This window comes from Sceloporus occidentalis, unplaced genomic scaffold (genome assembly GCF_023333645.1).
Source record: "Sceloporus occidentalis isolate IW3139 unplaced genomic scaffold, rSceOcc1.0.p SCAF_34, whole genome shotgun sequence".
Taxonomy (NCBI): domain Eukaryota; kingdom Metazoa; phylum Chordata; class Lepidosauria; order Squamata; family Phrynosomatidae; genus Sceloporus; species Sceloporus occidentalis.
The window spans coordinates 9,610,509-9,633,394 of NW_028317014.1; the positions used below are offsets into that span (position 1 = coordinate 9,610,509).

At 41.7% G+C, this 22,886-nt stretch overlaps 1 protein-coding gene across 1 annotated transcript; it reads left to right on the forward strand.

The window, feature by feature from the left end:
- The first annotated feature begins 8,555 nt into the window (after positions 1 to 8,555).
- Positions 8,556 to 18,938, forward strand: LOC149298242 (SLAIN motif-containing protein-like). The gene is made up of 8 exons (XM_089487787.1): positions 8,556 to 9,163; positions 11,046 to 11,185; positions 11,347 to 11,496; positions 16,394 to 16,534; positions 16,686 to 17,003; positions 17,214 to 17,351; positions 18,322 to 18,625; positions 18,869 to 18,938. The coding sequence occupies exons 1-8, from the start codon at positions 8,556 to 8,558 to the stop codon at positions 18,936 to 18,938; spliced, it is 1,869 nt and encodes a 622-aa protein (XP_089343913.1).
- Positions 18,939 to 22,886: the final 3,948 nt, after the last annotated feature.

The following is a 22,886-nucleotide window of genomic DNA, read 5'->3' on the forward strand; positions in this document are numbered from 1 at the left end:
ATTAAGCTGGTTTCATTCACATTTTAGATCTGACGAAGGACCCTGCAATTACTGTGGCCGTGAAATCAAAGATTGTGCAAAGATCATCCTAGAACACCTTAACATCTACTGTCACGAATACTGCTTTAAGGTAATCAATGCGCTCAGCGTACCTGCATTATGATGTTAATAAGGAGTATATTTTGTAATTAAAGCTGAAATATCTGCTTACATACAGTGTCATTTAATTGTCTTGTATATATTTTTACCCCTTTGTAGTGTGGCATTTGTAACAAGCCGATGGGAGATTTGATTGATAGCTTATTTATTCATCGGGATGTGGTCCACTGTGAGAGCTGCTATGAGAAACTGTTCTAGGTGAGTATCACATATGCCCCTGTTGCTTCATACTATTTCGAGGATGTAAATGGCTGTACTTTATTGTGCCATGATTGATTTTAGCAGTAGGGAGTAGACAGTATTCATCTGCCCTGTTCAAGCTGCCTGTAGAAGTGTGCTGGGGTATGATGTCATCATCATGATTCAGTACTACATGCAGGAGACCTGTGCAACTGAAGTTCTCTGTAATCCACCATAGAGGATTGCCTTGATAATCAAGTCTCCCCTGTGTCATCAGAAGTGTGTAAAAGAGAAAGAGGAAGAAATGGATATGTCTCTGTTGGTGATGACCAATAAACCTTCCATCATAAAGCCCCCTGCTTCTTAGATACATCAGTGGCCCTTGGGTACTCAAAAGGTTAAAATGCATCACCTCTGGCCATGCATTAAAAAAATATGTAAAGGATATATATAATTTAAAAAACACATAACCAGCACTTGGGAAGTAGCCATGCGTGTAAAAGTCCTTGTTATTGCTGATGTATGTCCCGAAAAGGCCAAGCAAAAGCACTGGAGCATTAATAAATATAATCAGAATCTATAATTTATCAGAAGCTTTCATTTAAAAATAGTTGCTCCGTGAAGTTTTGGATACAGGCGCACTGAGAACACCTTGGCTTATATATTTATATATCATGTCTTGGCAAACGTGATCTAATAATCATATAAACTGGATATTCCAAATACTACAGATACATTATTTCACAATATTTAAAATCCGGTTGTGTTGTATAAAGGAATCTTATATTCCAAAAATATGGTACTAGGACATTTGAGTTCAGATTGCTACTCTTATTGGCCCGTAATTATAGTTACAATTATTATTAATAATAATAATAGCAATATTATTATTATTATTATTATCTTTTATTTATAAACTAGTGCCAACAATTTACATGGGTCTGTCTATGTCTTGCCGGTTGTCCCAACTTTAAACAAGTACTGGAAATGCAATGAGTGGGTGGGGTTGTAGGCAGGACCAGGACATGATATGGGTGGAGCCAGGCTGGATGTGGGCGGGGCTTAGTAAATGTATAATCTTTATGACTATTTCATACACTAATCTATGGTTACTGTCTCCATAAATGTAAATTTTTTTATTTTTTTTTTCAGGTTCATTGAAATGCAAACATGAAAACAATTTTATGCATCATATTTTTCCATCTTTTTTTGCAAAGTCATCAATTGATTAAATTGGTGAATTACAACCCCGGGATACTTTTAACCTCCCACAATATATCTGTATGACCAACAAGATCGGGTCCCTTGTTACAAAGTGTGATATACTTAATATCCTATACTAGTGCTTATTTTGTGACAAATATTATGTATACCAGTCTACAGTGACTATGGAAAAATAATTTTATAGACTCTTAGTATAAAACCATGCTTTGGAGTAAATATAAAAAATGCATTATATTAAAAAACATCCTATTAAATCTTTTGTCCAGTTGCTAAATTACATGGCATTATTTCTTGATACACATTATGTAATCAAATATAAAAAAAAAATCTACCATATAATAACATAACTTGGGCTGAGGGTTAATATTAATATGCAACCGGCGGGGATCAGGACTCATAAGAAGGTACTATCGTATGCTATTTCATGTATGGATGTCATCTTTCCTAAACTGTATCATTGTACCTTAATAAAGTATATCAATAATAAAGAATTGCTTTAAGAGATGCTTTCCCCAATGATACTTATTCAACAAAATAAATGGCGTAAATAAAAAAATCACGAAACTCCTTTTTCCTTTGATTCTTAAAGGGGACTAAACCCAAAATAGTGTTTAAAGGATGTTTTTAGAAGCAGAACCACTACTCTTTCACTTGGTTTGTGTGTATATTTTATATATATTTTATACAAGGTTCATGGTACTCTACTAAACATGTTACACACAATATACACACAAATATATCATAACACCGAGTGCTTGAAGCAAGGTGGATTGGTAGCTGTTGTTGTTTTTTTTATTTTTTTCTTAATCCCATCAGTAGAAATCTTCACGGTATGAATACCTATGAGCCATCAATAAATAAGAATTACCTGAATTGCTAACCTATGCATTCAGTCCTTCCACCAATATACTGTATCTATCCCTCTGTGATAACCCCGAATCGTTTGTTTGTATTCTGAGGAATATTTCAGCATAAACAAAGCAGTTTAAAATGATTTTCACCCTTGGAGTCCGGTTTCCTCTCATAGAACACGTCTTATTGTTACTCCTTCTCCTCTCATTAAACCCTGTGTGAAGTTTCACCTTGAACAGAACAGGAATAGATTTATAGCGTTGGGAGAATATACATGGCATTTCATGAGAATCAAAGCTCTCATACAGGCTCGTGACTGATCTGTAGATCACAATTATACATTTAAGCATACAGACTATAAATTATGTATTACAAAGCTGTGTTTGTGATACGTTAATTTTACTTATAGGAAGATACTTGAGACACAACATTCTATGACTCTGAGTTCAGCTGAGCACATGAACTTATTTTTTATCCACAATAACCATAAATCAACAGAAGTATGTATCCACCAACATACCACATATCGTTTAACCGTGTAATATTAAAAAACTGAATATATAAATTTCTGTCCCCAGATTACTGACACTCTAAGAGGCACAGGGTATGTATTTAATAGGATCCTAATGGTATCGAACCCTATATTGGTAGACACCATCAAACGGCAGGAGATGTGTTTGGTCGAGCACATCTACTTCATGGAAATTCACTGTTGGGTCCTGTAGAATCCTCCATCCATTTGTAAAGACGACAAGGCAAAGGGGCCAGTCGGCTAACATATATTTTAAATTGTATATGATGGCTGGAGTGTTCTCTTAATTAAAAGCCATATTTGAGGCAAATCTTGTGTGTCCAGGCAAATACCTGGAGAATAAAAAGCAATACATAACACCGTCAACTTCCATGTCCATAAGCAGCTGTTGTGAATGGTCATGATAAATCTTTAATCCGTGGTTCTGACAGTCCTGATCACTGGCTGTCCTGAACAGTCCCCAAGCAGCCCACTACTGTGACCCCTGCAAATACAATTGCAGGAAAAAAGTATGTGAACCCTTTGGAATTACCTGGATTTCTGTATATATTTTCATAACATTTGGTCTGATCTTCAGCTAAGTCACAACAATAAACATGCTTCATTATTAAACACAATTATATAATTTCACGCCATTATTGAACATACCATGTGAACATTCACAGAATGGAAAAAGTACGCGAACCCTTGGATTTAATTACTGGTTGACCCTCCTTTGACAGCAATAACCTAAACCAAATGAGTTGTTTTGTGGGGCACAGTCACGCTGGAATAGAGAAGAGTCTTCCCCAAACTGTTCAAATTAAGTTGGAAGCATTGCATTGTCCACAATGTCTTGGTTTGCTGAGTACAAGACGTTTTGGACGATGCTCTACTTCCAACTTTGTAGGAACAGTTTGGGGAAGGCCCTTTTCTATTCCAGTATGACTGTACCCCAGAGCACAAAGCAAGCTCCATAAAGACATGGTTGGATATGTTTGGGGTGGAAGAACTTGATCGGCCCCACAAAGCACTGACCTCAACCACATCAAACACTTTTGGAATGAACTGGAATGGAGGTTGCAAGCCAGACCTGTAATAGTCAGGTGTCCCGATACTTCTGTCCATATAGTGTATGTGTTTGTACATACATGTAGATTGTATGTAGGTGAAAGTACACAACATATCAGAGTGGCAACAAAAGTGGTGTTAAGTGTCATGATTTTACTAAAAAAAACCCATCATCTTAAAAGATAATACACACCTTCATTTCCCTTTTTTCTATTACATTCATAAATTAAAAGGTTTTAGGCAGGTGTGAAAAATGCTGTAAGATAAGAATGCTTTAAAAAATAGACATATTGATATTTTCATCATTTAAGAAAATGCAAAGTGAGTGAACAAAAAAAAGGCAAAATCAGATCAATATTTAGCATGACCACTTGTTGCCTACAAAACAGCATCGATTCTTCTAGGTACAGCACCACACCCGGCAGGTAAGTTGTTCTTTGTGGATTTAGGTGACCCACTTACTTATCTCTCCTCATGTAATGCCAAACTCAATGATGTTGTGATCGGGGCTCTGTGGGAGCCGTACCATCACGTCCAGGATGCCTTTTTCTTAACACTGAGGATAGTTTTAATCTATCAGTATGTTTGGGGTCAGTCATGCTGCAGAATACATTTGGGGCCAATGAGATGCCTTCCTGATGGTATTACATGATGGATTAGTATCTGCCTCTCCTTCTCGCCATTAATTCTGACCAACTCCATTTGCAGAAATGCAGCCCTAAACACACAAGGAACCTCCATTATGCTTCACTGTTGCCTGCAAACACTCATTCTTTGAGAGCTCTCCAGCCCTTCAGCGAACAAACTGACAGTTTTTTCTTAGTATAAAAAAGTACCGTAATCGCGACTGCCTTCCCGAATACAATTTTTAAAGGGGTTGCACTCCCATATCAACAGAGGGCCCGGATTTGTCTAACGGGGCCCCATCACAGGAAATGAGAGGGATCGGGTTCAGATTCTTCTACAATGTATCTTGTTTGTTTAGTATTATGTTCCTTCATGTACATTATATCCCTTTCCATCAGTTGGATTTAACATTTGCCTCAGCTTTCCAATATATTTGGCTAATGCAGGGATTTCCAGTGCGTGGGAGTCCCTATAGGTGCCAACAAACGGTATGTGTGTAAATCCCCAATATCTCTCACATATGTTCATAGCATTATGGCACCTAAGGCCCTTTGTGTTAGGTTAGTACAAAGTACCCTTTCTCACCCCTCATGACTCTGTATCTCGCCCTTCATCACTCCCTCATGACTCTGTATCTCGCTCTTCCTCACCCCTCAAGGGTCTGTATCTCGCCCTTCCTCACCCCTCATGACTCTGTATCTCGCCCTTCCTCACCCCTCATGACTCTGTATCTCGCCCTTCCTCACCACTCATGACTCTGTATCTCACCCTTCCTCGCCCCCATTACTCCGTATTTCGCCCCCCATTACTCCGTATTTCGCCCATCTTCACCCATGAGTCTGTATCTCGCTCTTCCTCACCCCTCATTACTCCATATTTCGCCCTTCCTCTTGGAAGGAACCCTCCCTTTTTAGAATGCGGGTAGGCGGTTCCGCTGAAGTCGGTGGCTGTCCCACTGATATCTGCCCGTTTTTGTGGTAAGCGGGGAGTGGGGCACGTGGCACGGAATTTCTATGTGGTGAACCAGAGTTCCCAGGTAGGCTTTTACACAGAGACACATTCCAAGGGGGCGCTGACCTTGGCCTGACCCCAAATACTGCCTCCTCCTCATTGCTGAGCACAGAGATTATGGCGCCATTTCCTACAGGTTAATTACACTTGGCAAACCACTATGGAGGTCGCCAGCTGGGCGCAGCCTTCAATAGAAGAAACAGGCCTTTTAGCCATCCACTGAATAGCAGAGAGAAGCCGGAATACGTCACTGTTTATACATCTTTACCGTTCAGCTTCCTCTAGTAGGGCACCGTGCACGCTCAGTCCCGCCCCCTTCACCGTGCATTGCCCAATAACACCTGCCACTTTATTATGGGCTGCGTGTTACGCTCCGCCTCCAGAACGGTCAGGAGGAAAAGCTCCTCATTTACTAGGCGGTCAGTCACTGCCTTAGTCCCGCCCTCTGTTGTACCTTCACCCACACCGCCCTCACCATGCACAATGTGTTTGAACGCCACACCCCTCCCTCGTAAAGCGGCGTACGAAGCGGTTGGTCCCGCCCTCTGCTTTATTATGGTTTGAGAGCTCTAGCGCCCCGCCCCTCTCTTATTGGCTGAGAAGCTCTGTACTCGGAGGCTGGGGGAGCGCGCGCGTCCCCGAGAAATGCTGGCGCGGTGCAGGTGGAGAGGTAAGGCGCGAGACGAGTGACAGTACCGAGGGATGATGGAGGGGTTCCCGGGGTGGTGGAGGCCGAATGAGTGAGAGGGAAGAGGGCTTCCTGCCGGAGGTCGAGGTTTGTTTTTATGGAGGTGGATGGAGAGGCTGGTCCGCGGTCGAGGCTTTTGTTTCCATGTGACCGGCGACGGGTGGTCTTTCTGGGGTCTCGGCCTGGCCGGTCCTCCCTATTGTCTGTTCCTTTTATTAATGTGTCCGGGTGTTTGTCGCGTGGAGGCCATTATTGGCCTTTTAGAGGAAATGTGTATTATTTTTTTTTTAAACGGTCCGGCGTTGACAATAACAGGAGCTAGTACAACCGTTACTCCACCCCCCGCATTATAATGCAATAGTATCTACCAGGGACTCCCCTGCTGGGGCAGTACCAAGTAATGTATTCCTGAGCATCTGATAATAAAGCCGCCTGAGCATCTCCATCCTGCAGGGGCTGCCGAATATTCCGGCGCTAACCATCCTCACACGTAAGGGGCCACGCCAGAGACCCCCCCCCCATCCTCTTCCAGACAAGTCATCGTATTCTCTCCTGTTATATCAGCATCATATCTAACCCCATGTAAAGGTAGTGCTGTCGCCATAGCAACCGGTGCAATGTTTCTGCCTTTTGCTGGCATGTGCCAATGCCTTTTATCCTGCAGAAAAGACCTGCTCAGCCCGTATCGTCTGCCCCTTTCTCCAGATCTACAGACTCGGACCTTAATTTATGTCTAATCCGATGCATACTTAAATTCCCTCGCTGTGTTAGCCTCTACCCCTTCTGCCGGGGGCTGTTCCATTGATCTACTACCCTCTCAGTAAAGTAAAACCACCTTGTGGTCTACAAGTCATTTAGTAGATATGGTTCCTCTGACGTCCGCCGGTCTCCGGTCTCGCCTCTTCTTTGTTCTCGTAGTTCTGGTTATTTTGTGGAATTCTCGCTGCTATTGAAGAAGAGGTTGATGAGTTGAAATTGTCACATTTACCACCATTTGAGGGATCTGTGGCATTAAACGTGGACATCTTGCTGATTGGACCGAAAGCCTGGTCTATGTAAAAGATGTTTTTGATGTAATTGCATGTTCCTAAAGGGTTAAACATGGCTCTGTCATACAGATCCCAGCTATCGCTGTTACCGTGTTATATCTAACATGTTGTATTTTCTCTGCGGTAATGTGACATTTTTGCATAGACTTTGAAAGTGTTTTCTCAAACCAGGTTTCCAAAAAAGAAATACAAAAAAAAAAATAATATATATATATATATATATGTATTTACAAATTTTGAATTAATTATACTGATTCAAGGGTTTAAAAAAAAACAGGTTCAAGGGTTTTTCACGTAGGCCGTTACCTAACTTTTCAAATTTTGCTTTTGATTTAAAATTTTATTAGTTTATTACAGTGGAGGATAAATGTTAGAACAAGAGGTCATACTGGAAGCTCAGAGGCTTAGATGTAATGCAAGGAAATGTTACTTTATTGAGAGGGTGGTAGGTCAATGGAACAGCCTCACAGCAGAAGTGGTAGAGCTTGATACGGGGGTGGGGGTTAAACATAAATCTTTCCTGAACTTAAGACATGACCAAGGACTGAAGGTTTGAGTCTACAGCTGGAAAAACATGCAGACTGCAGTCTGTTTCTATGAGCTGTTTAGGTGACGTACGCCTTTTTTATAGTGTTTGCTAGCGGCGGCTCCCTGCACACCCCTGCGTTTAGCAAATAAAAGCAGCACGTGGGACCGATCTGTGACCGGACCAGTGACTTTCTCTGCAGTTAGTCGAATGCACACGGAAATGCTGTATGTTACTTGAACTTCTCAGCGAGTCTTTGTAGATTTGTTTATCCCGCGTGATATTGGGGGGACGCTGGTGGATTGAGTCTACCTCGCTGCCGGCCGAGCCCTTTCCAGCAGCGCTCATAATCATTAATAGGAGGTTCAGGTGGGAAGTTCAACAAGTGTCGATTCATCCATTAGTTGCTATGGTAACTGCATCACTTTGTACCAGACATACTTTTCATGCGTAACCATCTCCCCCCCCCCCCGGTGTAGTCTGTTTCCTGTAGTCATTCTCTTTTAGCAAAAGATAGATTGAAATTCCTCTTGGCATTTAAGCCGAGCAGCGCCCTACTGTGTGCTCAGCCAGCAGCGTGTAGAGGTTTGCTTTCCAATCATTGAAGGATATTCTTCTCTCATTTCTCGCTCTTTTGCTTACAGTGATCTTTCGATGATGGTTGTTCCAGAGAGTACACCTGGCGTTCAACCTGATGACATAAGTGCTGACACAAGAGTTATGGAAACAGACACAGAGTCCGATCCCGGCAACGACCTAAAAGAAGTGCGCAAGCTGCAGGAACTGGTCCGGAGGCTGGAAATCCAGAACCAACAGTTAAAAATCAAGAGCAACCCTCAGAGCCTTCAGAATGACATCGGCGCCGATCCCCACCTGTCCACCTTACACTGCACAGGAGTCATGAACAGCATGAACATCCAGGCAGAAAAAGGAGACCGAGATATTCTGACGGACATACAGACTAAGCTGGACCAAATAAGTTTAGAGAAGGAGAACATCCCAAGCTTGAGGGTCGATGCCCAAATGCAGTTCGAGAAGGTGTGCTCTGACCCCAAGCCCGGCTCTCCGGCGGATAGTCACTGTGATAAAGACGATAGCTGTTTCTTCAGCCTGGACGCCAGCAGCCGAGCCGAGCTGGAGGAAGCTTTGGATAAAATGTCTGAACTCAATTCCAGTGGAGACCTTGAGAACTTGGATGAAACTGCCCTGGATGAGGTGGAGGTCCTAGAGCTCGGCCTGGGCAGCGAGGATGATGAAGACTGTTGGTACGTAACGTACAGTTGATTTTTTTTTTACCATCTTCTGTTGAATAGAAACCAACTGCATTGTCTGGAAAACATCCGTAACGTCATCTTTTCTGGCCGAGTAGCCGTTCTTGAGTTGCTGATCCAAATGAGTGTTTTCTTTATAATGACGTTTAAAGGAGCCGTAATGTTCTTCAGCCCCATCTGTGGAGTCGGAGAAGTGTTTTAGTGCCCTGTGTCGAAATGGAAAAGGTCTTTAATATGTTGTCAGTCCACTAACTCTTTAAACAACACAAGGATTTGTGATACTTGGTTCAGTAAATGCATATATACGGCCAGGTGACAGTTTGTATAATACTATACGGTTTAAATGTTCGATGTTATTGTTACCCGGATGCTTCAGCACACTTTTAAAGGAACGGCCACGTCTTTCTTTCTTGATGTGGCTAATTGCCTAATTATTAACGTTATTAACCTTTTTGTATATTAAGCATCACACTATTTAAGTATGGTGTGTTTATCAAGTCCATAATACACATCTACAGATAATGTAAGTTGATGACCCGGCCTATGAGCTTACAATCGAGTCTTATGGCACTTTCACAAGAATGGTGGTGGGCTTAGGACAACCCCACTCGTGAGCTTCCATACTGTGCGAAAGGTGGAGAGGGGGGCTTGTGACCCTCAATGGGTGAGAATGATGCCCCGACGTTATGTAGAATAAACGCTTGTCTCGGGGAGAATTTTAAGTGTTAATTTCAGTTCGTCTTCATTACTTCTTCCAGTCGCGCGGAAATAATTCAAAACATTTGAAATATTTAGCAAGCTCCTTGTACTTTGAAAAGAAAAGAATCTGACCTAGATTTTCAGAAAACCCATAAAACCGCGTGTTTACCGCTGAGTGAAAACGCATCGTATAACAGGTTTAGAGCGCGCGAGCCGTCGCAGCCCTCGTCTCCGGTACCCGGGGCGATTTTGTAATTTGGTATATTGTCTATATTGGATTTTTTTTATGATTCGCTGATGATTGACTTTAGCTTCCTGCTGATCTGTAATCGCATATTATTTAACCCCTCTGCTCTTTTTGCAGAATCTACACAAATTGGTCTAAAGTTGCTAAATATTGAATGCAACACAATATAAGAACAGGACAAACGCCACAAAGCTAAGCGGGGCTCCTCTGTTCTCTGATCCCAGCTTATATGCACGTTTTTCTTCTTCCTTCGGTATTTTTCCCGGGTAGTATTTCAGAGAGCACCTTTTTATTTTCATGTTACTTGGACAACACAGCTTTTCTGACTATTACAGACCAATTGTTAATAACCCTCATCGAAGCAAGAATTCCGTGCACACCCAGTGACTATCATTCGAAAAACGCCAGAGGCGTTAATATTGGGGATTCCGTTACACTGTATGGCCATATATTGCTTAGCCCGCCACTACATCAAAGTACCCCAAGTTTGGCGAGTCCTATTTCATTATTTACCCATATAAGCAGGTACCCTGGAATCTGAATGTGTATTCCTTTTATTTCTAGCAGGTACCCTGGAATCTGAATGTGTTTTTATGCCTTTTAGGTTGTGCGCTCCCCTTTCAGTATATTAATAATTTACTATTTTACTCCAGCACTTGGCTATTTTACTTTCTAGATTTATTATTGATTCCAGAGGCTTCCCTGTCTGATACGATTACAGTTCCATAGGGAGAGTGTTAAAAAGGCTGGTTTGTCAGTGGAATTAACCCTTGAGGGACTTAGAGGGAAATCCTCGATGCTGGCTGAGCACTCGCCTGACAATTATATAATACCGGGCACACTGGCTCACGGCGACGTCTTAGAACCACACGGGCTGCTGGATACTTTATTCCCGTTTCCAGGTTTTCTGAAATATGTTTCTTTTACTAGGCTTTACATATCTCCCAAAAAGACTGCCAATGCTGAGCAGAAGCCAGATTCCCCCTTAAAGTGGTGCAGACAGGTACTGGACCACCACAGTCCGGAGACAGAGGCCGCCTGCCGCACACTGATCGGCAAGCTGGATCAAGGTATGTGCGACACGCGGGGGACGGTGTGATGTCATACAGCGTGTGTAGAATCTGTTTGCAAAGAAAGTAAGCCGCTCGATCTTCACGTTTCGTATATCTGCATTGCCTTCGTGTCTTATTTTTCCAGATAACACGGTTGTTTCTTAAATTTCTCCTTCTAGCAAATAGATGGAAAAGCCTGTACTGCAGCCCACTGGCTTCACCAAGTGCATATAACCCCAGCACTGAGGGCAACAACTGTAACCATTCACTAAACTCACCGGGGTGCCTGAAATCCACTAACAAACCACTACTAACCTGTGGCAGCTCAGGTACGGCCTTTTTCCGCGGGGTGACGGTGGCCGATTCATAACCGTTTGGATGTGATTGTACGTTTCGTTAAATATGCCGTTCCACGTTTTGTTTTCTGCAAAGGGTTAATCTCATAAAATCCAAACTTCTGAGAAGCTTTTACTTGTTCTGCGGCGACAATCTAACCATGACTTGTGTCCCGCGCGCAAATTATTTACAAGCCAAGTTTTACTTGATTAACCCCGGAGAGCGGTCACAGCCGCAGCTGCCGGTGATCTTCGCCATCTGCAAGATGGCGGCGGTCCGGGAAAATTCAATAAAGAAACAATAAAGTCTAAAAAGTTCGCTAGACGGTCTCCAGACCCTCTAGAGAACTCTGGCTCCACTTGCAGGTTGAATATAGGTACTGCATTCAACCATGCAAGTCAATGGAGCTCAGCTTTCTAATCACAGTGTGATTAGAAAAAATAAATTAAAAATAAAATAAAATTAATAATAATTAGAAAAAAAATAGTAAAAAAACAGTAAAATGTAAAAATAATTTCCCACTGATGTCACTATCAGGGGAACCTTCAAGTTGAAAAAAAATGTTAAAAAAATAAAAAAAAAAAGGCAAAAAAAAAAATATATATAAAAAATATATTTTTGTGAGCAAGTCCTAAAATTAGCATATTAGCTTAAAACAATTCTCGCATGGAAAGAGTTAAAATACTGGCATATTAAATGCCCATGGGGTGTCTACTTTTACAAAATGTATGATTTGATGGGGTAAATTGAATTGGCCGGGTTCAACAAGGTCCCAATTAACACGGGGGGAAGGATGGCCACACATCTAATTTCCAATTAGAAAAATGCACACGTACCAAATGTGGCCTTTTAGTTCCCCCCAAAAATGACAAACCCATGCATGTGGGGTATCACTGTACTCAGGAGATGTTGCTGAACACATATTGGGGTGTCGTGTGACAGCGGCATATACCAGGAGCTGTAAATTCATACATAAAGTAGGTGTGTGTGGGAAAAATACACACACAAAAATACTACTGCAAACTTTAAAAAAATGCTGGTGGTAAAATGTGTGCATGCAAAGAGTTAAAATACCAGCATTTAAAATACCCTGGGGTGTCTAGTTTTCAAAAATATATGGTTTTGTTGGGCATACTGAAATGGCCCGGCTCAAAGATGTTCCAAATAGGGCACGGGCAGTGGATCCCCAAATGCCAAAGTTCAACATTGAAAAATGTGCATGCCCCAAATGTGGCTCTTTTGCCCCCGAACAGCCAGGCAAAATCATTCATGTGGGGTATCACTGCGCTCAGGAGATGTTGCTGAACACATATTGGGGTGTTTTGTGATAGTGACATATACGAGAACTTTTTAATTCATACCTGAAGTAAAATGTGTGTGACAAAACAAATGGAAAAAAATGACACAAAGTTTGACAAAGACTGGTGGTAGATATGGTGCATGGAAAGAGTTAAAATACTAGCATTTGAAATACCCTGGGGTGTCTAGTTTTCAAAAATATATAGCTTTATTGGGCACACTGAAATGGCCCGACTCAAAGATGTACCAAATAGGGCATGGGCAGTGGATCCCCAAATGCCAAAGTGCAACATTGAAAAATGTGCATGCCCCAAATGTGGCCCTTTTGCCCCCAAACAGCCAGGCAAAATCATTCATGTGAGGTATCGCTGTACTCAGGAGATGTTGCTAAACACATATTGGGGTGTTTTATGATAGTGACATATACCAGAACCTGTTTATTTATACCTAAAGTAAAATGTGTGTGAAAAAACAAATGCAAAAAAATTACTACCATAAAGTTTGACAAAGGCTGATGGTAGAATAAGTGCTTGGAAGGGTTAAAATACCAGCATTTGGAATACCCTGGGCTGTCTAGTTTTCAAAAATATATGACTTGATGGGGTAAATTGCATTGGCCGGCTTCAAAGATACCCGAAATGGCACATGGGGGGAAGAATTACCAGATTTGGAAAAAATGGCTTTGAAATAGCAAAACGCTACCTGTACTTATTGCCCCATAACGTGCAGAAAAAAGCAAAAAAACATAAAAACATTGGGTATTTCTAAACTCAGGACAAATAGTAGAATCTATTTAGCAGGTTTTTTTATTACCTTTTATAGATGAGTAAAAGATTTTTCAACTAAAAGTTAGAAACAGTCATTTTTTTCTAAATTTTTCACCATATTTTATACTTTTTTTAATAGCAAATAATACGATACAATCAAAACAATGTCATCTAAAGAAAGCCCTTCTTGTCCTGAAAAAAACAATATCTAATGTGCGTGGGTTCAGTAAACGGGAAAGAAGAAAATTACAGCTAAACACGAGCAGCGCACAAATGTTAAAACGGCCATTGTCACGAAGGGTACAAAAAGTAAAATCAGCCTTTGTCACGAAGGGGTTAAAGAATCTTTTTTTGTAAGGGTCTGGCCGTTCAGTGGAACAGCAGCTTTAACTCGCACAGTATATTTGTGTTCTCGTTTCGGAGACGGCACGCTGGCCCGTGGGGGTCTGTGGTTTGCGAATACTTGTTTGTCTCGCGGGGGAAAGGTGTGCGTTTACGCATTGAAATCGTGCAGAACCTTCCAGGATGTAAATCTGGTGGAAGGAAAGTTGAAAGCGTTCTTGGCAGGGAAATAACAAACAGACCGAGCAGAACAAACAGTTTGCTTCCCAAGTTTATGGTACGCCGGACAGGATACAAAGGTGCCGGGGGCCATCGTTATTAATTTATTATGTGATACGGTGCCAGCAGATCCCAAACCCAGGAACTTTCTGAACGAGCGGACCCCGAGACTCTTAAAATATTAACCCTTTATTAACCCGTTTTGAAGGTTCTATGGAGCGACTCAAGAAAACCTTGACATTATTTAAAGATGTATGTAATGCATTCAAGCAGAGATATCAACAGCGGCATATGGGTAGTAAATAGGTTATATATGATCACAGCGTTGCTGGATCGGAAGGAGCCGGTCCCGTACCGCGTGACCCCCGAAAATCTGCTCCTTTCAGAGGGTCCCCGTCTTGACCGTCCGATCTAAAGCAGCGATTTTTGTTTTTAACGCCGTGTTATTTTTTGTTTGATATCCTAGCGTTCGCACCGCAATAAAACACTGCAGCTCGGGCAAGGATGAACAGAATCCCTGGCGTGTTTGTGGCCCTCGAGTCCAGCAGCTGGCCTAAACATTAAACGAGAGACCAGGCTGGTGATGAGGGATGGCTGAGATTACCGAAATAATTCAATATTTCTCATTCACCACTAACAATATAACTGCGACTTCCCGGGGAAGTAATAATTGCATGTGATTTGGGTGGCATTGTTTCCAGGCATTGAGCTCGGTGGGGTTTTAGTAAATAGGGTGTCCAACGGGTGTATTTACTGACACCGCCGGTAATTATCAACACTAAACGATCTGGACGAGGCATTCCTTGCGTGGGGGGAGGACTCGGCCTTCCTTTGCAATGCTCACTTCCTGTTGCTTCTTCCTTGCTAGATGACAGCTTCCTGTGAGGGGGATGAACACGTGAAAACACGGATCTCTTAACGTATGTTTGTAAACATTCACAAATAACAAGGAAAGAGGGTACTTTGAAACCCTGTCTTAGGACGTTGAGAAAGGAGCAATTTGCCACAAAACATATGAGTTCTCATGATCTCAGCGTTCCGAACGCGTTCTCGGTGACCCCGGGGCTCGGCTGATGTCATTTTGGAGAAGATTGTCTTTTTTTCTCTAGTTTCTCAGTTCCTTTTGCCATGAATTTGTTGGAGATGTAAGCTTTCCTACCTTACTAGCCTTTAGAGTTCATGTTTATATTAAACTTCTTCACCGGATTACCATATCTTTCCCACAATTACTCAAAATGCTGGACTATTATTTTTAATAAAATACAATTCAATAAAATTGTACTTTATTAAAAATTCCAAGATTAATCACACATTAGCTCTCTTTTAATCAGGATGATTTTAGAAACGCCATCCAAAAAGGTCTTGAGATCAATTCACAAAGGATGGGCAGCCACTTAATAGCTTTCCCTACAATGCGTTCTGGCGCAGGTGTTCTCTAGACATACGTTTTGGCCTTCATGGGCCTCGTCAGTGGGGTCTGGTTGTTTTTTTAATTAATAAAAGGGAGCTTATGGTACACAGAATAAATATAGTTGGAATACTACTCAGAATAAGCCGATTTTTAAAGGGCTCTTGCTCGCTTTAATTGTTAGAGATCCGTGCAGATCTGGCGGACCCTGCAATAAGAGCGTGGAATAAAGCGAGTGCATTTCAGCCGTATTCGTAGCTCTCTGCAATAGCGGTATTGAAGTATTTCACCTGAAGAACCATAAAACAGTCTATCGCGCTTATATAAACGCCATTATCAAACATCCACAGGCTGCTGGATTGCTTTGAGCTGCAGGATCAAATTTCAACTTGTAATTAGACCAGACTTGGCCGATTTCCACACGTTCTAAAGGTGGCATGTTTGGTTTTGATGTACAGGAACGTGGCTTCTCAAAAGGGGAATTCCATTGGTTACCGATGGGGAACCTGGCTACTGCACGTCTTCTCCCCGTTATTATATTACATAGTAAAATGCAAGACAAATGAAACGTACAGTTACGAATACTCTCAAATAATGTTTTATTGGCTCTTTTTGTGTTCAGACCGTATGGCCATATATATATACACTTCAGCAAGTGATGTGATATACTGAGTCCTGAGTACAACCAATGGGTTCAGCAGCTGACGATGGGATTATTACCTTACGTACTGTTGATGTTAATGGCAAAAAAGAACAGATTTCAAAAAGTTGTTACTCTCTAGATTTGATCTTTTAGTGCAATATTAATAATAATAATAATAATAATTTAATAATCTCTTTCTTTCTTTCTTCAAGGGTATTTGAGCATCCATTCTGCACTCAGCTCTCAATCCTCTGTAGACAGCGAGCTAAGTACTTCTGACGATTCAATCTCTATGGGATACAAACTGCAAGATTTGACGGATGTCCAGGTTATGGCGCGCATGCAAGAAGAAAGTAAGACGTTTTTGTTTTCCTTTCCATCCTTCTATTAATTGTACTGCAATGCTAACGGGGAATAGAGATTTTGGTATTCCTTGCATGTGCTTTCTATGATTCTAAACTAAAACATTGAGGAATTAGTTCTAAATGAAGTGTGAATTCACAGGTCTCCGTCAGGATTACGCTTCCAGTTCTGCATCTGTTTCCCGGCGCAGTTCTAGCGCCTCCTTACATTCTCTGAGAAGAGGCACCTTCAGCGATCAGGAGTTTGACACGTACAGCTTGGAGGATGAGGAGGACTATGAATGTTCTCTGTCCTACCGTAGCACGCACAGGTACTCCCCGTCGCCTCTTAGTTCACCTCGATGTCAGTCACCGTCAGCAGCCGGGGACAGCAGCAGGTTTTCGACCTCTCGCATTAGACCGCCTCGGAGGTCCATTCAAAACCATGTACAAGACCGGGTGAAATATGCAAACTGCGAAGGTAAGACCCCTTCAAGCTCAGTGGTAAAAGATGTGTGTGTGTGTGCGCCTTTTGAAGTGTATGAAGAGGTACTTCAAGAATGTTTAAAGTATTGTCTATTGTATTGCATGGTTTTGCTTTATAGAAGCCATTCTATTTTGTATCTGGTTTTATTGGGAATGCTAAGGAAAACAATTTACCGGAGGTTTTTTTTCTTTTTCTTTATTTCAGATGACTTGCGCCATAGTATGCCGAACTTGGCAAAAACAAGTTTACGTTCACTCGAAGCAGTGAGGAGCAGCCGTAGTTTGGAGTCTGATCTCCAGGGGTCAAGCAGCCGATTAACCAGGCTTCAGCAACCTACAACCAGTACGTACCAATAAAAGAAAAACCTATATGTATTCTCTACGGGCTGTCCCGCACTAGGGTGTGACTGTAAAAGGGACACTCCAGCCACAATATGTGCCACTACCCCCCGCCCCATAAAAATGCCCCCAGCTCCTTTGCATTTGCAGAGGAGGTGCGTTTGGTACAATGCATTGTGTGCGGAATACTCTCTACCAGCCAGTTCCTGTGAACAAGACCCCCAACCCCACCGAAACCGCTGCCTGTGCAGAAAAGCGCTAGCATTCATTCCAACACGAGTGCTTTCCTGCCAGACAAAACAGGAGACGAGTGCATATCAAAGTATTTTAATGTCCATTATGTGTTGGCTTAGCTGTATTAGGGCTTTGTACTGTCCCTTTGTCATGTTACACAAAGCAGGTACTGATAGAAACCGAAAAAACTTCTTAAAGGTTTGCATTTGAATGTGATAAAGCCTTCAGGGGAAGGAATATAATGACAGCACTGTAAAGGTGAATTTGCCTAACAAACTAGGCAGTCCTATTAATGTTTTGCATTATGGAACAGCATCTTGGTATGGAATTGTCCGGAAGGCACAATTAACTAAATCACGCAAGTACTGTTTCATTTTAACGTAGTGAAAGTTTGAAGAACCTCCTCCCAGAGACCACACCTGATATTGTTGTCTTTTCATGGGATAGTTAAACTTGGTTACCAAACTCTTTCCCCAGGGGAAGAATCTTCTAGCTCATCCTTAAATAAAAAAACCCTTATGTATGTGATAAGGCATAACATCGCATTTTTAATCCAACCATGGTTTATTAAGTAATTTGTTTTCAATGAAACTGGAACAAAAGCTAGAATCAAAGTTAAGGCTATACCCGTGGATTTTACCACGTAGACTGGGAGTTGGTACATATGTGAACAGACAGAATTCAAGCAAAACCGATACATAGTCAACCAAATTCAAACACTATACTTTTGTGTATTGTAGGTACTCCGCCGAGCAAATTGCGGTATGCTTCCAGCTCTGGCCAACCTTCAATATCTGGCCGGCAGCCGGTCAAAGCGGGCGTAAGCACAAGTTCTCACCTTCCGTCCAGACAACCGATCAAATCGTCCGGTTACAACAGTGGCATCCGTAAAATGCCGTCGTCGTCTGGTTCCAATCCGCCTTCGTCTGGCGCCGTTTCCAGAACTAGCAACCCGTCTCCCTCTCCTAAACCGTCAGCCGTGAAATCCCAGACGTCCGCGGGTTACGCGTCCCCTAAAAGTAAAATGGTTCAACCGTCAAGGAGGTAATCGTAGCACTTTGCGTATCGTGCTGAGTAATGATTGGGCTTTGGATGTTGATGTAGACGTCACAATGTATTCGCTGTCTGGTTTGTCGTCCTATAGCAGGCAGCCGTTAGCTTATAGAATGTCTGTACAGATGTTGACGTCACATGCATGTTGCAGGCGAAGATTACTGGAATTTGGGGTATTTCATGGAGATTGCCTTTCCCTGGTATATCTATTAACATTATTTTTTCAATTTTTAGATCTTTCCATTACTCAAAGACAAGTAATACACCGGACAGTGATGACTCCTGGAAAGACGGGTGCTATTAGATCTCTCCAAAGATGATTTTTTTTTTTTTTGTTAACGTAAGTCCAGCGGGCTGGACATGGAACATTTCAGAGGAAGAGAAGTAGTTTAAACGACCTCCTTACCTGCTTTTCAGGTCGGACATTCCATGTCTGTCACAGGTTGTTCTCTATTTCATATTTTCGTTCTACTCCTTATTTAAAAGTGCATTCATGTTGTTGATGGTTCTAGAAGTTTCAGTTCAGTAGAACTTGTCCCCCCCCCTAAACACTGAGCCATTTAACTAGAATATAGAAAAAAAAGTGTAATTTCCACCCCCATCAACCGACGGACCGATTGCACTGGTGTAAATTTTTATTTGACGATTGTGCAGATGATGAACGTGTTGGAAACCATAGATGTGTAATATAGATGTTCTTAAGACGGTTTTGTTTTATATACATTTTTGTTTACTGGTATTTTTGAGCTGCCTTTTTCAGAGACTTCAAAAAAAAAAAAAAAATTTTTGTTTCTACTTTTGTTTTTCTTCTACCCAGCAGCAGAACTTTTTTTCATCTGCAGATTTTTACCGTTCTTGATCAATGTATTTCTTGAAAAGGTGTGAATATATATACATAGGTATATGGTTATGATATTTAGAATCCATCTCAAGGACTAGAAAATGATTCTTGTGCCAGTATAAATGGTTTAGATGAACTCTGATTGGTGCACAATATTTGTGTGGTTATATGAAGTCATTTAGTTGCGATGTGTAGAAGAGACATAGTTTTTTTGTGGAACGTCTCCTTTGATTATCTTGCTCGACTCACTTTCAGTAAATAAAAACATCTCTGCTGACGTCTTTAGTTTTTACAAAGTTTTTGAAAGTTTGGTTTTGATTGGGCCTTTCACTTAAAAAATCTTGCGCTATTCAAGCGTGAAATGTCCAAAAACGAGGAGGGACTGTGATGGAATAGAAGCGGAGAGCTCAGAATTAATGTTTGCATTTTCATTGCTCAGACTCTCACATTCTTACGCACGGACTCTCTCGACATCTCCCGACCTTCTTTGCCAACCTCTTCCGTGTCTGTTTCCTTCTTCTCTTGCCTCTTCTTTGTCCGCTTTTCTCGGTATCGGCTCAGTAACCAGGCATCCCGGAGAGGTTTACACAAGAGGGCTTAATCAGAATTACTCTGGAGCTAGAATATTGATAGACTGATTTGCAGAGGAAGAAGTGTTTTTCCGCCTCTTTGTCTGCATTATTCTGGCTTCTTGGACTACTGCGAAAGGGCGGGGCCAAGGCACGCACCGCGGGGGCAGTCTCTCCCCTGCTCCTCCAATCAGGGGAGAGTGTGGTGCGGAGGCTCCACTCTTTTCTGGCAACACTCCAGGAGACCTGGATAACAGAGAGGATACCATGACAAGCGGACCAAGACAGAAGAACAAGAAGAGGAAAAAAGAGGCGGAGCTGCAGAACAGAAGACCGACCCTGAAACGGTCAGTGGGGAGACATCATGAGAGCGCACGACACATCAAATTTCGTTTCCAAATGGAAAAAGTCTGAGCTAAAAGGTCAGGAAACAAAAATGTGTTGTCCAAACAAAACAAAAAATCAATCATTCTGGTCTATTTGCACAAGTCTACTCTTTAGCTACAAGCACCAGCGATAGATGGAAAAAGAGCTTTAACTGTCATGTAGTTACGGAAACTGAATGATAAACCTGTTTGCACGCGCACAACCTCGATGCATTTAAGTCGGTAGGAAAAAATGCTCTAAGAATCACCTGTAAGATTCTATCCACACACATCAAGCCTAAGGGCGGAAAAGAAAAATAGGCAGCCACAATGTCACTTTAATTTATTTTTAATTTGCATTAATATTGATTCGTTTTGCAGTTCTTCGTGAAGTACTGATTTTATTAGTTATTTAATGATAAAAACAAACTGTCAACAATCAGGATTGTTACATATTCATTAGCAGTATGTCCTAAAACAAACCGGTAACAACGTATTAGGTGGTTCCACAAACAAAAACCCTACTTCAAGCATGACGTGTCTAGAAGGTACATAAACAGACCTTTTAGGATGCAGAAGGTGCGGCCGTATCGAGTAAGTGAATCTCCGGCTCATCGGCCGATGTTCAGCTACAATTTCCAAGATCCTCTAGAGATACAGTACTCCTGGACGTCTTACCGCTGGCTTTAAATGTTCCAGGTACTACGTATTGGTCCAAAAGTAGTAAGAAACCTACCAATCATTGTGGGATTTTTCCTGAAACATTGTATATAATTACCCAATGGGTAAAACAGGGATGGACTCTTCTCCGTTGTGGTTAAATGACTTGGAATACCTGATTATATCCTGACTGTTAATCTAGATCCCTGACATTCTAGAGCAGTCAAAATTGGATTCCATAAGGACAGCCCCTACTAAAATAGTCCTTTCATGTTATTGATTGCCGTGTATGTTGTGCCACCCTCTGGACCCTAGAGATCAAACACATTTACATGGATGCAGCCGTGTGAATATCGGTCCCTGTGACAAACACAAAAATACAGCGAATAGCAGAATTAAATGATTTCCTCTCGTAACAGATTAGCTAGTTCCAAGCAACAGTATAAGTGAAAGAGGACAGGCAGTTTTCATGTAAAAGACCAATGTATGGTTTAAAAACACATTTTAGAAATGTTTCTATTATCGGTATCGTTGATGCCACTCAATGTTTAAAGGGAACCTTTAGAAATATATAAGATCGCATGTTTCCCTGTTCTCTTCTGCAGCCTTACCGATACATTGACGCCCTACGGTGGGGATAATGGCTCATACTTCCTGGGTACAGGACTCAGCAAAAGCTGGGCTCCCCACCTAGGAAACGTCTGCCTCTCTCCATGGCGTTGTTTTTTTCAGTTTCCTAAAGATGTAGGGAAATTTGAAGGAAAGGTATGTGATCTTTAGCATATCGTTATATCGACAGAGCTCTTAACCCAGACAGAAGAGTTCTGCTTCTCTTCTAACAATATGACAAGGGAAGAGCAATCAAGTGTGATGGCACGGCCCATGCGACAGCCTGCGGCTCATAAAGCAGCATCTGGATGCTATTAAAAGGTAGAGAGTAACCACATGAGAACACCTGATGACTTTCTCTACAATACAATGACTATGATGATGACTGAAACAATCTCTCTAAAACCATTATAAAAAAACCCAAAAAAACAGCTTGCGTCATACAGGGAATAAGAGAACGTTGGAAAGATGAGCGGTTTATTGATGTAATGCGGCCGGGAATGTTTTTTTTTAGTAATTCACGCCGTCAACGCCAAGTCTATGGGTAGGGATAAATATCTTTGCTACAGAATTGCTGCAGGTCTGCATGGTAATATCACGTGGCATTTAATGCTGTACCTTTAATTTGATCCTGCTGCGGGCACAAAATACATATACATTCAACATTAAAGAAGAGCATGTGAGAAGAAACCAACACGGTAAACTAAGTACAGTACAATCTTTAATAATTACACATAACTACTACTGGGGTTTATTTTCCCCCAGGTTACCTTCAGAGAAGCAGAAATGGCCATGGTACATGTCACAGGGGGGTGCATATACCTGATGATGTCACCAAGGCCATCTGCCCAAAAATACCAGCAAGAACTATATCTGAACAAAATATTAAAATAAGACAATACGTTTATCAGATCAGGTTAAAAACATAACCCAGTTTTTAAAAAAAGTCTTGCGTGGAGAAACTGATGTCAGACAAAAAACAGCAACAAAACTAGAAAGAAGTAGGGTTTTTTTATCTTTATTTACCATTCTTCATCCCATCTCTTGCCGCACAGGATCGCGGGTTTTCCAGGTGAGGTTTCGTTGTATATGTTATAAGGCAGAGAGATACAGCGTCAGTCCAGAAAGATGGAAAAATGAGGCTAAGGGGAGATTTCCAGCAGGGAAAAGGCTTCCTCACACGAGTCTCTTTTCTGTAGGGTAACTCA